Below are 14,544 nucleotides of genomic sequence, written 5' to 3' on the forward strand. Positions count from 1 at the left end.
TGCGGGTTTATTACAGCTCTCTCAAATGCCCGGGACTGGACTGGCCAGAGAGACGGGGCGAAGGCTGAACCCCACGGCTGGGCATGGCCCCGTCTCCATAGAGGGCTGCACTGACAACCTTGGCGGGAGCCCCGCCAGCGCTAGGCTCGGTCCAGTGCTTCAGTCTGGGGGGGACGGGACGGGACGGGACGGGCCCAACCACAAAAGTACAGCCAGAAACGTGAACCCCGAGGGCCAGAAACCCGAGCACCCTGCGGAGACCAAACGGTCTTTGCCTTCCGGGGCCCGAGACTGAACCGCTGGCGGAGAAGCCCCGCGCGGAGACTCAACGACTCCAGTCCGCAGGCGGCTGTACAAGGGAGAAATCCGCAGATTTGTCCCCCACACCCCAGCCTACAAAACCAGCGTCCGCTCACCTGAAGGCTAATCGTATACAATCGGTAAAAGAAAACTCCAGGCAAGATCCGGAAAGTTTCAACGTTTAAAAATATCAGATTAGGATTTAATCGGAATTTATTCAGAAAAACGCAATTGAAAGGTCAGAGCGAAACCTCTCTCAAGTCGTTTCTATCCGGAGCCAAAGCTCCACGCAGAGTGCACAGACTCTTAAATAAAGTATTTACACAGTTCAGCCCCGTCATGTACAATCGGGTTGATTTCTTTTTAATGCCGCAGCCCCATTTGCCCCGTTTTACAACATATAAAATAGCTTGCATTCGTTAAAAACACGTACAAAGGCGGGCTGGCTGCTGCCCGCCCGCAGGCCGCCTCTGCCGCGGGTTTGCTCGGTTCAGGCGAAGGGACATCCCGGCGTGAGCCCGGGCGCGCGGGCGGCCTACGTGTGCGGCGACATGCCATTCACCAAACTGCGGAGCTGCTTGACTACGGTCTCGATGAGCTTCTGCTTGTCCCGATCGTTCTTGCGGAACTGAGCAAAAATGTTGTTCTTTTTGCTGGTGTCCTTCATTCTGCACAAGAAAGCAGGACATCAGAGGGGCACATTAGAAACGTCATTAAAGCCCGGCCAGATCTGCCTGCCTCCTCCTCTCGCGGCCGTGCGCGTTTTGTGCTCGCAGCCAGCGAGCTGCTCCCCCGGCCTCCTACCGACCCTGGCAGCTGTGCTCGTACAGTCGGTTCAGAAATACACACCCTGGCTTCACTCCTTACCGCGTAAAAGCGTGAACCCAAACATTACAGGCAAAGGAACCCAGGGGGACTTTGCATTCGTACATGACCCTCTATCTACTTCTATTTCCACTCGGGTCCATCTGCAACGCGCTGCCATCCGCTGCCAGCCTTGCATTCACGAGATCCCGCTGAAACACAGCGGCGATTTATAAAGGGAAATACAGAAACTACGATTTAAGGAAAACCCCGAGCAAGGGTAGGTCGCGGCAGGAACATACGTACCCTCGGTGAACTCTGCACCAGCGCCCGGCAGGCAAAGAGAAAAGGAGACAAAGTTAGCCAGGCGGTGGTTGTGATCTGTACACCCGAGTGACGTTTTGTCTTTATTTAAATCGCTACATTCCCTCTCTTTTAAAGCACCTCAATCTCGCTTTGAACTTAAAAACAAACTAACAAACAAACCAAACCAAACAACATGCTGTAGCTAAAATCACGAGACCCCGCGCAGTTCAGCTTTGCCGCTGAGGCTCTGGCACTTGAATCGTGCAGCTCCGCAACGGGAACCCCAATGCTTGCAGCACAGGAGCTGCACTACCGGGAGGCTGCGGGCGTGGAGCACATTGGGGGGCAGAAACGTTCACTGGCTTTGTCCCCTGAGCGCGTTATCACGGGCCCCCTCCTCCTCCTTTCGGGCGCAGCAGGGCCGCCTTTGACTCTTACACTGACGTGTAAGCCGTAGGGGGGAGCGCAGCGCTGCTGCGCGGGGCACACGAGACCCGGGCGGGCACCGGTGCATCGGCAGCCCGAGGCAGGGCCGGGAGGGCGAGTGCGGGAGCCCCATGCGCTGCAAGGGCCGTACTCACTTCTCCAGCAGCGTGAGGGCTGTGCTTGGATTCACCCGCAGGTACTTCGAAGTCGGCTGCCCGTAGTCAGCCAGGTAGGTAGACCAGTCCCACACCATGAAAAGGTCCAGGAGCTACATGGAGAGAACAGGACAAGGTGTAAACGGCTGCCCAGGCTCAGGCAGGCACGTGCGGGCTTCTTTGGGCACCGGGCGGCACCTCGGCAGCGAGGGCCCGAAGCTGGATTTGAAACCGGCTTTATCAGGCTGCGCGATCGCGAGAGCGGCGTTTGCAATTCAAGCGGGCTCATGACACCCCTCCAACCTCGCCTGCAACCCTTCAGCCATCGCACTCCCCCGGCACAGGGGACCACGAGAACAACGTCAGGGTCCGTGCTCCCCTTCCTCCCTTTTCTATCTCTTCTCTGTTTGCTATTCCTAGGACTCGTTTCAGGGGCTGCCGGGCATGACCCCACGGAGCCGGGGAATGTTCCTGTGGGAAGCGTCACGTTTTGCAAGCCGAGAAGATCGTCTTAGCTTGGAAAGAGACTGGAAACTCTACTCTTTTTTTTTCCACAGTAATTTGAACCAGAGGTTCAGATCATCTCAATTAAGTGCATTAAACAACCCCCGCTGGATTCTCCATGGTGACTGATCCTCCTTGGGACCGGGCAAGGGAAGCTGCAAGCTTGTGCTTGTTAGCCCTGCCAGCTCTTCTCGTCCAAACAAAAATAAAACAAATGGGACACAACCCCCCAAACCCCAGCTCCTGCGTTTCATGGCATCTTAAAAATCGCACATTTGCTTTATAATCTCCAGGCAGAGCTGTTGTCAAATATAAAAGTAATCTCTTAAAAGCTAATGTGATGCCTGAACGAAAGCAGTAGCTCTGATCCAACTTAAAACCATAATCCCCCTTAAGCCAGTTAAACCCAACTTCCTATCTGGGCTGTAATTGTTTCAGGCAGCTAAATACTTTGCTTGCTGCCTTCAGCTTGGCTTCCAAAAGATGCACCTACCCGTTTTAATATACTTAGTAGGCAAGGTCCCTCCCCCCTTTCCTCCACAAGTCTCTTTAACCATGACGGAGAGGAAGAAGTGCTCACTCACTTCTTCTTGGGCACCAATGTCTGTATCCTGTGCAGAGCCCATAGGGGGGAGAGGCTGTGGTGATGGGCACTGCCTGGCTGTCACCACATCCCTGGGCTCCCCCAAAGCCCGCAGGGGCTACATCCAGCCCTGGCCGCACGACTCCACTGGAGCCTTAGTGACATGCTAAGAGCACTGCCACATCCAGCCTGGCCACGAGGGCCAAGAGCCCCTGTGCTACATGCCAGGGGCTGCAGGGCCTGGACGCCCCATGGGATGCAAGGTGTGGCTGCGCTGCATGCATACTAACGCTGTGTTGCGCGGGGCACGAAGGAGCTGTGGGGTGGGCAAGGTGGAAGGGCAGTGGTGACAGCAGGAAGTATGTGGTCCTAGTGCCCCTCAGTCCTGCCTGCACAGGCCATGTCAGTGCCAGGGAGGTAAATGCTTGCTGCTCTGCACAGCAATTCAGTGGTCCCTCAGGGCTGGCTGGTGGCTAATGCACCTGGGCCCTGTCCCCAGCTTTCACCATTAACCTTAGGGTCGCAGCCGCAGTCGTGCCAGTCACAAAAAAGAAATGCCAAGCCGCAGCCTGCCCCTGCCTACCACCCCCTTGCTCATACCTTAGCCGTTTCCCTCTGGGGCAGCTGCCCCTTGAGGACAGAGTGCTCTATCCCAGCCTCCTGCAGTTGGAAGACTGGTTTGTGGCAAGAGCTGCCTTACCTTTCTGCCACCTTTTGCCACTGGTACCAACAGCCCATTGACTGAAATGCCAGGCACTTCTGAAACTCTGGAGACTGCCACTAGAGGCTGATGTGCTGAGGTTTGGCTCCTGTTTTAAAATACTGAGCTTCTGAAGCCTTTGTTTTACTTAACTCAGGGCTCAAAATCTGCCAGAATGGAGAAGATAAACCCCGTTTCCACTTTCCCAGCATCAACTAGTTACTTAATCTGCATGTTCTAGGATGTACTAGTATCAAGTGAGATTTGAAAATAATTCGGAATGTAATTAATAAACTCCCAGGTTTAGGTCAGCTACACCAGTGCAAAGCATGGTTTGAAGGCAGGGTTTAAATCAATTCCATACACCCAGGGCTCAAATTCCCAATGCAGACAAGGCCTCTGGAATGACTCTCCCAGGGAATGTTTAACAAGCTTAACATTTTGTCCCTACTGCTTAGAAATTACATTCCTAATTCCCTTTCCCATTTACCTTTCATTCATTAATATCTTTAATTTGTGTAAAAACACACCCAATCTCCAGTCCAGGCACAACAGAATATCAAATACATTTATCAGTCTTGTCACATATTCCTCAAATATAAAAATATTGCTTGAAAATGTCTGAAACAATGCATTGTGGTATATAAACATCTACCAACCAAAATCCAATGACTGAAGTAAATTAAATGGGATTACCAAATTCTATTAGAGTATATTTTGACAGGGTTCAGGAATAATTGAAAAAGGTGCTGCAAGAATATTTATGAGAATCCAGAAAATACTAATACAACTTTCAACTGATATTTCTTACTTTGGCTCCAGACTAAAATGTCTGCTGTATTTCACTAAAATATATAATCTGAGAATCAGAATGCTACTATTCTCCTGTAATTCCTGCTCCCGTTCAATTCTGGCATCAATCTGAATTTTAACATTGCCCATATTGGAAAACTCTAACAGCTGCTTAATCAGCAAATAATATTAGCTCTATTTTATTTTATCCCATTTAAATGACTGGGTCTGCATGAAGTAACCCAGCTGACAAGTCAAACTCATAAGCATCTTCAGAATTTTCTGAAAGAAACCAAACCTATCCTATAGCTGATTTAAGAAGGCTAAAAACTGGCAAACCACTAGCAACATTATCACCTATCTGTAGTATAAGAACAACCAGAAGTTCATAGCTAGGTGTTATACAAATATGCAGTATCATCTGACCCCTGAAGGTCAGATGTTACTGCATATCTGACCCCTGAAGAGTCAAATGATAACAAATTTGAGAACTCAAGCCCTCCTTTAAATACTTCATGTATTATTAAGAACCATTATGACTCATACAAAAGGAACAACAGTGGCTTTATAATAGTAAATCTATTAAAAACATTTAACAATAAAAGCTGTGCAATCTGCATTATCTTTTGAAATATGTGTTGTCTTTTCAGTTTTCAATTTAAAAACAAATTGTCAAAAAATGCAATTCCTCAGCAGGGATTGTTTAGCTGGTGTACAATGAGAAAGCTGGATTACACAGACAATCCTCATCCGACAGCCCTGGGACTGGTAAAACTCAAAATTCTCATTCAGATCAATTGGAGTTTTGTACCCACAAGAAATGCAGGGTTGACTGGGAGGTAGAATTGTATTACTTTGAAGTTTTTGTACAAACCTTACTTTGATAAGTTTAACACATCATCAGCACTGCCAACCACCAAACTCATCAGACCAATTTAAATTTTTTTTAAAGTTTTTATTTTGTTTTTCATTTGCTTTTTGAGCCTTTATGGTGAGTTTGCAAGTGAATGCAGTATCTATATCCGTACTACTAATATACATTTTTAAAGTTAGGCATGCATTCACTTAAATAAAACGGATTTGATTTACAACAGAATCACTATTTAATTATGGTTGATTTGTTATATTTCCCACCATTTTATAATGGATCTGTGATGTACTTATAGATTTGTTAGTTCAAGTCCTCCAGAGAGTGTCAAAAGCATGCCAGTAATGATACATGTTAATTTTTACATTTTATTATTTCATTTGGAGGAAAGAGCCATAAACTTTGGCTCTATTAAGTACATATCAAATACTAATACCCTTTCCTTCAAAGATCAAAACCAAATATTGATCTCTCATTCAAGGAGCCAAACTATCAATATTTATTTAATATAGGGAAACTGAAAAAGAGAAGGGAAATTACTTGCTCCAAAATTACCCAACAGACTAATAACACAGGGAGGAACAGGACCCAGACCACCTTAACTCCAGTCCTGTGCTCTATCTAGTAGCCCACATCACCTCTAAAAGGCTGGAGACATGCTGTGGTGCTTGGTGGAAGATTCTAGCCATAAAGACCTTATCATGGATATTATCTGAGTGGTTTGCCCAGTTTGGGCCATGGCATTTAAAAAATACATGTTTGCAAGTTGGAAACGGTTCAGTACAGAGCAACAACAATGATTAGAGGTCTAGGAAATATAATTTATAAGGAAAAATAGAAGAATTGGGATTATTTAGTCTGTAGAAGAGAAGACTGAGGAGGAGTTTGATAGTCTTCACAGACCTGAAGGGTGGTTATAAAGAAGATGGTGATAGACTCTTTCCTGTAGCCACATGGGGCAGGATATAAGTAGTAACATTATTAAATTGTAACAAGGGAAGTTTAGATTGACTATAAGGAAGAACTTTCTAACCATCAGGGTGGTTAGTACTGGAACATAGTATCTGGAAAGGTTGTCAACTCTTCATACCTGGAAATGTTTAGAAGCAGGTTAGCCAAACACTAGGATGAGACGGTTACTTTAGACAAAAAGATGAACCTGTCTTGAGCAGGGAGTTGGACTATATGACCTCCTTACTTCACTTCCAATCCTATTTTTCCTGGATTAAGCACTGGCATCTACTGTTATAGTGGCACTCCTCATGATTCAGGTCCAGATTTCTTTGTATTTTGCTATGAAAGGCAACACAGCTTACTGCTTCAAGCAAGGAATTAAGGAGAAAGATTCCTAGTTAAGCGCCCTAGCGCCTCTTGATTATATTTGGTATTGGTTAGTCTCGGCCTCATACAGGATTGGGTCATCTGTATTTAATAAAATGAAGCACTTATCACTTTGTTTTCTTGGAAGAGAACAAAAACAAGAAAGCAGTTCAGTACAAGTAGTATTTTCTATGTTTCCCCCTTCACTGAGGTTGTGGGACCTTTTATCTTAAAATGTATTTCCTTACTGTCCCTAAGGAAATACAAAAGGTCTCTTCCATCTGAACACATCTAGGCTTGATTCAGTTTAAGGATCCCTACTGCCAGGGTCTGATGCCTCTAGTGACTGACCAGCTGTCATTTCCTATGAAGGATCACAGTAAGGTTTGGTGATGACTAGATTCCAGGCTTGGAGGACCAGTTTTATCAGATCCCTGAATTCTGTTCTGAGAGAGTGAAATTTGTGAAGCAGAGAGATTCTCTGTTCACATTTGCCTCTGATGCGTGTTAGATGTGCTGCTGCATGTTTATTACTACCCATTGTTTGTATTACAGTATTGTCCATAGAACTGGGACAATTGTTTGGATTGGGGCCCCACCATGCAGAATGCTGTAAAATATGGGAAAAGGCAGCTCATGCTCCAAAGAGTTTACTGTCCCAAAAAAGATAAGATTTGACAGGTTGACACAGAATGAAAAGTATGGAGGGGGAGGACTAAAATAATAGTAATAGGATCATATTAACTAAACAAAGTTTTATTTTTTAGTAAGATAATTCATGTCAGAAGTCCTCCACATACAACATATCCAGCCATTTTTGACTCCCCAATCTGTCTGATCAGGTACCCATTAACAGCGGGATGAACTGGGGACAGCCTTCAGCATGAGTCCAAGTGGGGCTTGAACTTATGCCTCTATAACCAGCATTCTGCCATCAAAGTGAGTGAACAAAATACACTAACAGATCAGTACAATGGTACCTGCCTAGTTTAAGTGGCAGCAGTTCATCCTTGGCACCACAGCTGAAGGGACAATATCAGCTTTCTTTTGGCGATCGTGCTACGGTACTGAGTCTCAGTACCTCATCACCTGCTGTATTTGTACACCTATTTGTATTTTACAGAAACCTTACTGAGGGTGCAGGAACAAAACATCATAATAACAGAAAGAATAGCAAATGTGGCAACTGACCAGCTTGGCTTAGCAGAGAACTCTTCAGTGAGCTTAAATACAAAAAGAACGCTTACAAGAAGTGAAAACTTGGACAAACCTTGGGAGGAGTATAAGAATATTGCTCAGGCCTGCAGGGATGAAGAAAGGAAGGCAGAAGACCAACTGGAGTTGCAGCTAGCAAGGGACATGAAGGGTCACAAGAAGGGTTTCTACAAGTATGTCAGCAAGAAGAGGAAAGTCATGGAAGTGTGGGTCTCTTACTGAACAGGGGAGGCATCCTAGTGAAAGTTGAGGAGGAATAGGCTGAAGTACTCTGTGCCTTTTTAACCTCTGCCTTCACAGGCAAAGTCAGGTCCCAGACTACTGCACCAGGCAGCATGATTTGGGAAGATCAGCAGCCCTCAGTGGAGAAAGAACAGGTTAGAGACTATTTAGAAAAGCTGGATGTATACAAGTTCATGGGGCCAGATGCAATACATCCAAGGGTGCTGAGGGAATTGGCTGATGTGATTGCAGAGCTACTCTCCATTATCTTTGAAAAGTAGTGGAGATTGGGGGAGGTCCCAGATGCTTAGAAAAGGGCAAATATACTGTGCATCTTTAAGAAAGGGAAGAAGGAGGATCCAGGAACTACATCCCAGTCAGCCTCACCTCAGTCCCCAGAAAAATTATGGAGCAGGTCCTCAAAGAATCTATTTCTAAGCACTTGGAGAAGAACATGATTAGGAACAGTCAACATGGATTCACTAAGGGCAACTCATGCCTGACCAACCTGATTGCCTTCTCTGATGAGATGACTGGCTCTGTGGATGTAGGGAAAGCAGTGAATGTAATATATCTTGATTTTAGCGAGGGTTTTGATACCATCTCCCACAGCATTCTCGCAGGCAAGCTGAGGAAGTATGGATTGGATGAAGGGACTGTAAAGTGGATAGAAAGCTGGCTAAATCATGAAGCTCAACAGGTAGTAATCAATGAGTCAATGTCTAGCTGGCAGCCAGCATCAAGTGGAGTCACCCAGGGGTCAGTCCTAAGGCTGGTTTTATTCAATATCTTCATTAACAATCTGAAAGATGGGATGGATTGCACCCTAAGCAAGTTCATGGATGACACCAAGCCAAGGGGGAGTAGTAGATATGCTGGAAGGTAGGGCCAGGATTAAGGGGGACCTACAAAAATTGGAGGATTGGGCCAAAAGAAATCTCATGAGGTTCAACAAGGACAAGTGCAAAGTCATGCACTTAGAAGAATCCAATGCACTGCTAAAGCCTGGGGACTGATTGGCTAAGCAGCAGCTGTGCAGACAAGGATCTGGGGGTTACAGTGGACAATATGCTCAATATGAGTCAGCAGTGTGCCCTTGTTGCCAAGAAGGGTAACAGCATACTGGGCTGCAGTAGTAGGAGTGTTGGCAACAGATCAACAGAAGGAATGATTCTACTCTATTCTGAACTGCTGAGGCCACACCTGTAGTACTGTGCCCAGTTTTGCGCGCCCCCCCCCCATACACACACTACAGCAAGGATTTGGACAAGTTGGACAGAGTCCAGCGAGAGCAACAAAAATGGTTAGGGGGATGGGGTACATGACTTCTGAGGAGAGGCTGAGGGAACCAGGTTTACCTGGTTTGGAGAAGAGAAGACAGAGCGGAGTTGACAGCAGCCTTTAACTACCTGAAGGGTGGTTCCAAAGAGGGTGGACTTAAGACTGTTCTCAGTGGTGACAAATGACAGAACAAGCAGCAGTGATCTCAAGTTACAGCAAGGGAGGTTTAGGTTGGGTATTAGGAAAAATTAATTCAGTCAGGGGCCAGTGAAGCACTGGAACAAGTTACCTAGCAAGCTGGTAGAATGTCCATCCTTGGAGGCTTTTAAGACCTGGCTTGACAAAGCCCTGGCTGGAATGATCTAGTTGCAGATAATCAGGGGGTTGGACTAGATGACCTCCTGAGGTCCCTTCCAACTCTAATTTTATATGATTCTACTGTAGCCTATTCTGGAAGAGAAGACAACACAACACAAGTCACTATTGCTACACCAGTGTTTTAGAGAAAACGATTAAGTGTCTTAGGTAAAGATGGAAGGTGGCATTCCTTATTTTTGTTGTTATCTGTATTTCCATGTTTTGTCATGAATCCAGAATGACACTGAGGCTTTGCATCAATCTAACCATTTTTTGTTTTGTTCACCTGATGAGGCCACAGTGCCAACTTCCTTGCTTGCATCTTTCCTGTATCAGTCTTGTACTTGGATCTATTTGCTGATTGGGATGTCTTAGCAATGGTGAAAGTGGTGTTTTATCATTCTAAGATCTTCCAAACATGAAACGGTGCAATTTATGCACACCCTGTACTTTCCAAACCTTCTGCAAGTTGCAGTATGGAAAGAACTGGAGTATTAGCAAAGGGGGTGCGTTACATTCTAGTGCAATTTCTTTTTCCCCACTCGTTCTTGGTCCAAAGGCAATTCCCAAAGACAGGCTCACCTTAGTAAGTTTCACAGCTGTGGCACAGAACCACAAGCTAGAGCAGGTGCATGGCTGTCATAGGACTCCCAGTAGGAGGGCAGCAGACTAGGGAGCCCTGAGCCCACAGCAGGCAGCCCTCTTTTGCCCTCACCCCTGCCCCACATACAACTCTGGGGGGTACATGCCCACCTCCAGAGAAGCATGTGCAATGGCAAGGAGCCCCTCCCACCCTCTGGATGAGCTGCTTGTGGCTCCATCCCACTCCCCACCCCAGCCCTGGGCCCCGTGCATTGCCCTGGTTGGGCAGTGGCCCTAGGCCCTGCCCCTCTGTCTCCCTCATCATAGGAGCTGCAATCTGCCCCTGCCCCCAACAGACTTACCTGCAGGCAGCTGGGGAAGCTGTTCTTCACTGCTGCCTGGGGCTGTCTTCCTGGTCATGTGCATGCATGTGCGCACACACATTCATGTGGCAATCCCTGTGACCTGCTCCCTGCAGCCCCTTGCATGCTGGAAAACTTCTAGCTTGCAAGGGGAACCCCACCATTTCCTGCATTTTTCCACAATGAATGGAAAACCTGGATCTCTGCATGATATTGGGGATCCAGGACAAATGCTGTCCCAGAGTCATGCAGTACAGGAAACAGACATGATGTCCCTATTTCAGGACTGTTCCTGTCCCACTTAATTAGGGACAGGTGGTCACCCTACCCTCTTCCTGAGGGGGCCCAGGGCCCTTGGGCCCCCATGTACTTGGTGCCGATGATCACACACATGGAAATTAACTTCATATGCACCTTCACCCAGCCCCTGAAGTCTACTTCTATCATATAGTCCGCTGGCTCAGGCCTGAAGTCTGCTTCAACCATATAGCCAGGTGTACCCATGCAGTCTGCGGAGGTATTGGACTTCTCCCTCCTTTTTCACTATGAAAAGGAGTCAAGGTTTATTTTGCAAAAATGCATGGCTTATTTCATTTTCTTTTACCTGAACATCAAAACACCTGCCCCTTTTTCCAATATGATATCTGTTAAAGTTAGATGCATCTTTATAAGAAGAAGGTGGTTTTACATGGGTATGATCACAGAAGGTAATTTATAATCTCACAGAAAAATAGCAATTTTATGACTACTACATATTTTGTGTGATTTTAACTGACTCTTGAAAACACAAAGCTGACATTTATCCACTAGACTTTGCAGTCATTTGATAAAGTGTATGGGAATTTTACATGTTTAATTCAGTACAAGAAGGCTCTTTTTTATTTACAGAATGGAAAGACACTCAGAGTTGCATGTGATTTTTTTTCCCCAAAAAACAAACTGCAAGCATTAGTAGATATGTCCTCAATGGATATAGGTAAGAGGTTACAGAAATCTTACATATTGAAGCCTGCCGCTTCAATAGAAGATAAAAACAAAATATTTCCTACATTGTATCTGTGTTATTCTTCATAACAGGATACCTATTAAAATAATCTCTTAATGTGACAGAGATTAGGTGTGTACAAAACCTCAGGAAGAATAAAGATTCAGTTTTTGGTGTTGTTACGCAATAAGCAAGATTCCTCATCAAGGTGAAAATATAATGATAATTTTCTCTTTGGATTTGGCTTGAGACACTAACATGACTCATAATAGATCAGATATAATATATGGAACATGTTAAATTTCACTGAAATAAAGAAGGGTTGTAAATCCTTAAGGTAAATCCTATAATTAATATTAATGTGGAACAAGAAAAATGTATTGAGGGCAAGTTGATTCACTAAAAGGCTAATTTTGCCAAACTGAAAATCAGCTAAAATATATACAAAAAAACTGGCATATGGGTGTAAGTCAGTGGTAATCAACCTCCAGCCCACGAGGCCATGTCGTCTGGCCCATGGGTCCTGCACAGGACTGAAAATTTAACAGCAGGGGAGTGGCAGTAGCTTTAATTGCAGGTCCTCTGCTGCCAAATTTCCAGACCCATGGAGAGTTCCATGGGCCAGATGATATGTGCTAGATTGCACCAGTGTGGGATGGAGCCATCACTGCAGCCAGATCCAGCGTGTGATAGCGGGCCATCAGTCAGGCCCGTGCATGAGACTGGGTTGTGCATGGAGTTGAGGTAGTATGCTGAATCACACCTGCATGCTGATCCCAAGCTGGATCGGGCCTCACATAACAATACTGCATGCAGGATCTGGCTCTCAGCTGGCCCCACACTACTCATCCAGTCCACAAGGCAGGAAATTTAAGTGCCATTGCTCTAAGTGATCTTGCCCAGTGCTTTCTAAATTGTACAACATGTGTCTGCAAAAACTTTGCTGGTCACGTGATACCAGCTCTTCATGTGGGAACTGGAAATAGTGCATTAAAAACCACACAACCTACACTTAGTATTTTCTTAATACTATTTTCTCCATTAAAGATGCTGTTTCAGTTGCTGTGGTTGTGATCATGACCGAAAAGAGTGGTAATTTCTTTGATGGTGAATGGTCCATAGTGATCAACTAATACAAGAAATAATGAATGAAATAAGACTTCTCCGTATTACTATATCCTCTTACATAGCTTGCCCTCGAAAATAACATGCGCCCTATTTTGGAAGGCCCCAAGACAGGAAAGAGTCTTACCTGGGACGTGTACAAGAGGTCTGGAATCTCTGGGGCTAGAGGGCTGTGCACCGGGGCTGGTGGACACACATAACATAGCAAGGTCTGATGTGGCATGCTGGCACTAGGGCTGCGTGGTAAGGCCCAATGTAGCATGTTGGTTCCAGGGCTGCACGCCAAGTCCAACCCTACGCATTGGCTCTGGGGCCGCATGCTGGTTCTGGAGCCACATGCTGGGAGCAGGGCTATGTGCTAGGTTCAAACCAGAGTACTGGTCCAGCCACTGACCAATGCCACACACTGTCCGAATCCAGCACATGGTTGGGGAGAGGGCTCCTCATAGGTCCATAAATGTATCAGCTGGCATAGAAGGGGAGGGAGGGAGCAGCGGCAGCATTAATAGCTCCCAGAGCCATGTAATTAATTCTTCCAATTGCCTCCTCCCCCCAGATTTCCAGACCTGTGGGGAGTCCTTTTTCTTGTATATAATGTGCGCCCCAATTTTCCTCAGCTGGTTTTTGGGGGAAAAATTCTAAAGTATATGAGAGAATGCAGTATATATTTTTTTCAAGTTTATCACAAGGATGAACTAGAGATAACAATACTCATTCTATAACATGACAAATGTTTTCCTGTAAGCTCTACCCTGTGAGTATCATGTAAACAAAGTAGACCAAGACAGCCAAGGGTGCTATATCTGAGAAGAGAAATATGTAAGAAAACAGAACAAATTCCTCATTACCAAACTACAGTGTATTGGCCAGCCCCTCATACAGTAACTAACAAGGAATGGCCAAAGGAGAGAGGGTTAAAAAAATCATTAGTATGGGGGGTGGGGGGGTGTGTGGAAAGGAACTTATAAAAAGTTCCATCTTCTCCAATATACCAGATAGACTAACAGTCTGGGGAGAGGAAAAAAGTCAGCACCGAGTCCTGCTACAGTCTGGAGGACTTATCAATCTTAGAAGCATGTCTGAGAAGCCTGTACTCATCACATTCACTAGGGCATAAACTGATTTTACTTCAGAGTAAAAGTGGAGGGAAACATGACATAATTTTTCTGCAGAGCATGCTTATCTTTTCTGGGGCAAAGGTAGCTTGGAAAAAAAAGTGACAGTCTGCAAGAGTTTACTATTATATTAATGAAGCATCATGGGCTTATTCCTGGTTAATTTTATCATGGAACAGCCCTTTGCCCAATGCAATGCAGGTTTCCCTGCCATCTAGTGGCGAGGCTCTATAAATGCACCTCCTTTGGGCAGCTAGCCAGCGATAGCTGGCTTGTGTTCTGCCCCACACTAAGGAGCAAATGTGTAACCAAGTAAAATTCAGGGTAGATTACTTAGTTTTAATCACATCATGCATCCACACCAAGAAGCCTTGGTAAAACTTCTGATTAAACTTAGATAAGTAAATAGATGCATATTTCCTCAGTTGAAGCACATGGCCTTTTCAATTGTGAGGTAGTGCTGTCTTGGTTGAACAAGCAATGTCACCTTCTAAAAAAAATAATTCCTAACTTCATATATTACCACTGTTAAAACCAGCAGT

The 14,544-nt window shown here is 45.6% G+C and overlaps 1 protein-coding gene across 4 annotated transcripts in view; it reads right to left on the minus strand.

Moving 5' to 3' along the window:
* Positions 1-467: 467 nt before the first annotated feature.
* EXOC6 (exocyst complex component 6) overlaps positions 468-14,544 on the minus strand; it is a 207,258-nt gene continuing 193,181 nt past the window's right edge. For all 4 annotated transcript variants that reach the window (XM_019502629.1, XM_019502630.1, XM_019502628.1 and 1 more), the window contains 3 exons: positions 1,992-2,104; positions 1,411-1,422; positions 468-968 (listed from right to left, as the gene is read on the minus strand). In XM_019502629.1, coding sequence (XP_019358174.1) covers positions 836-968; positions 1,411-1,422; positions 1,992-2,104 — 258 coding nt within the window. In that variant the 3' untranslated portion in view covers positions 468-835. The remainder of the gene's footprint in view (positions 969-1,410; positions 1,423-1,991; positions 2,105-14,544) is intronic.

This window comes from Gavialis gangeticus, unplaced genomic scaffold, assembly GCF_001723915.1.
Source record: "Gavialis gangeticus isolate Ggan-Ray unplaced genomic scaffold, GavGan_comp1, whole genome shotgun sequence".
NCBI classification, from domain to species: domain Eukaryota; kingdom Metazoa; phylum Chordata; order Crocodylia; family Gavialidae; genus Gavialis; species Gavialis gangeticus.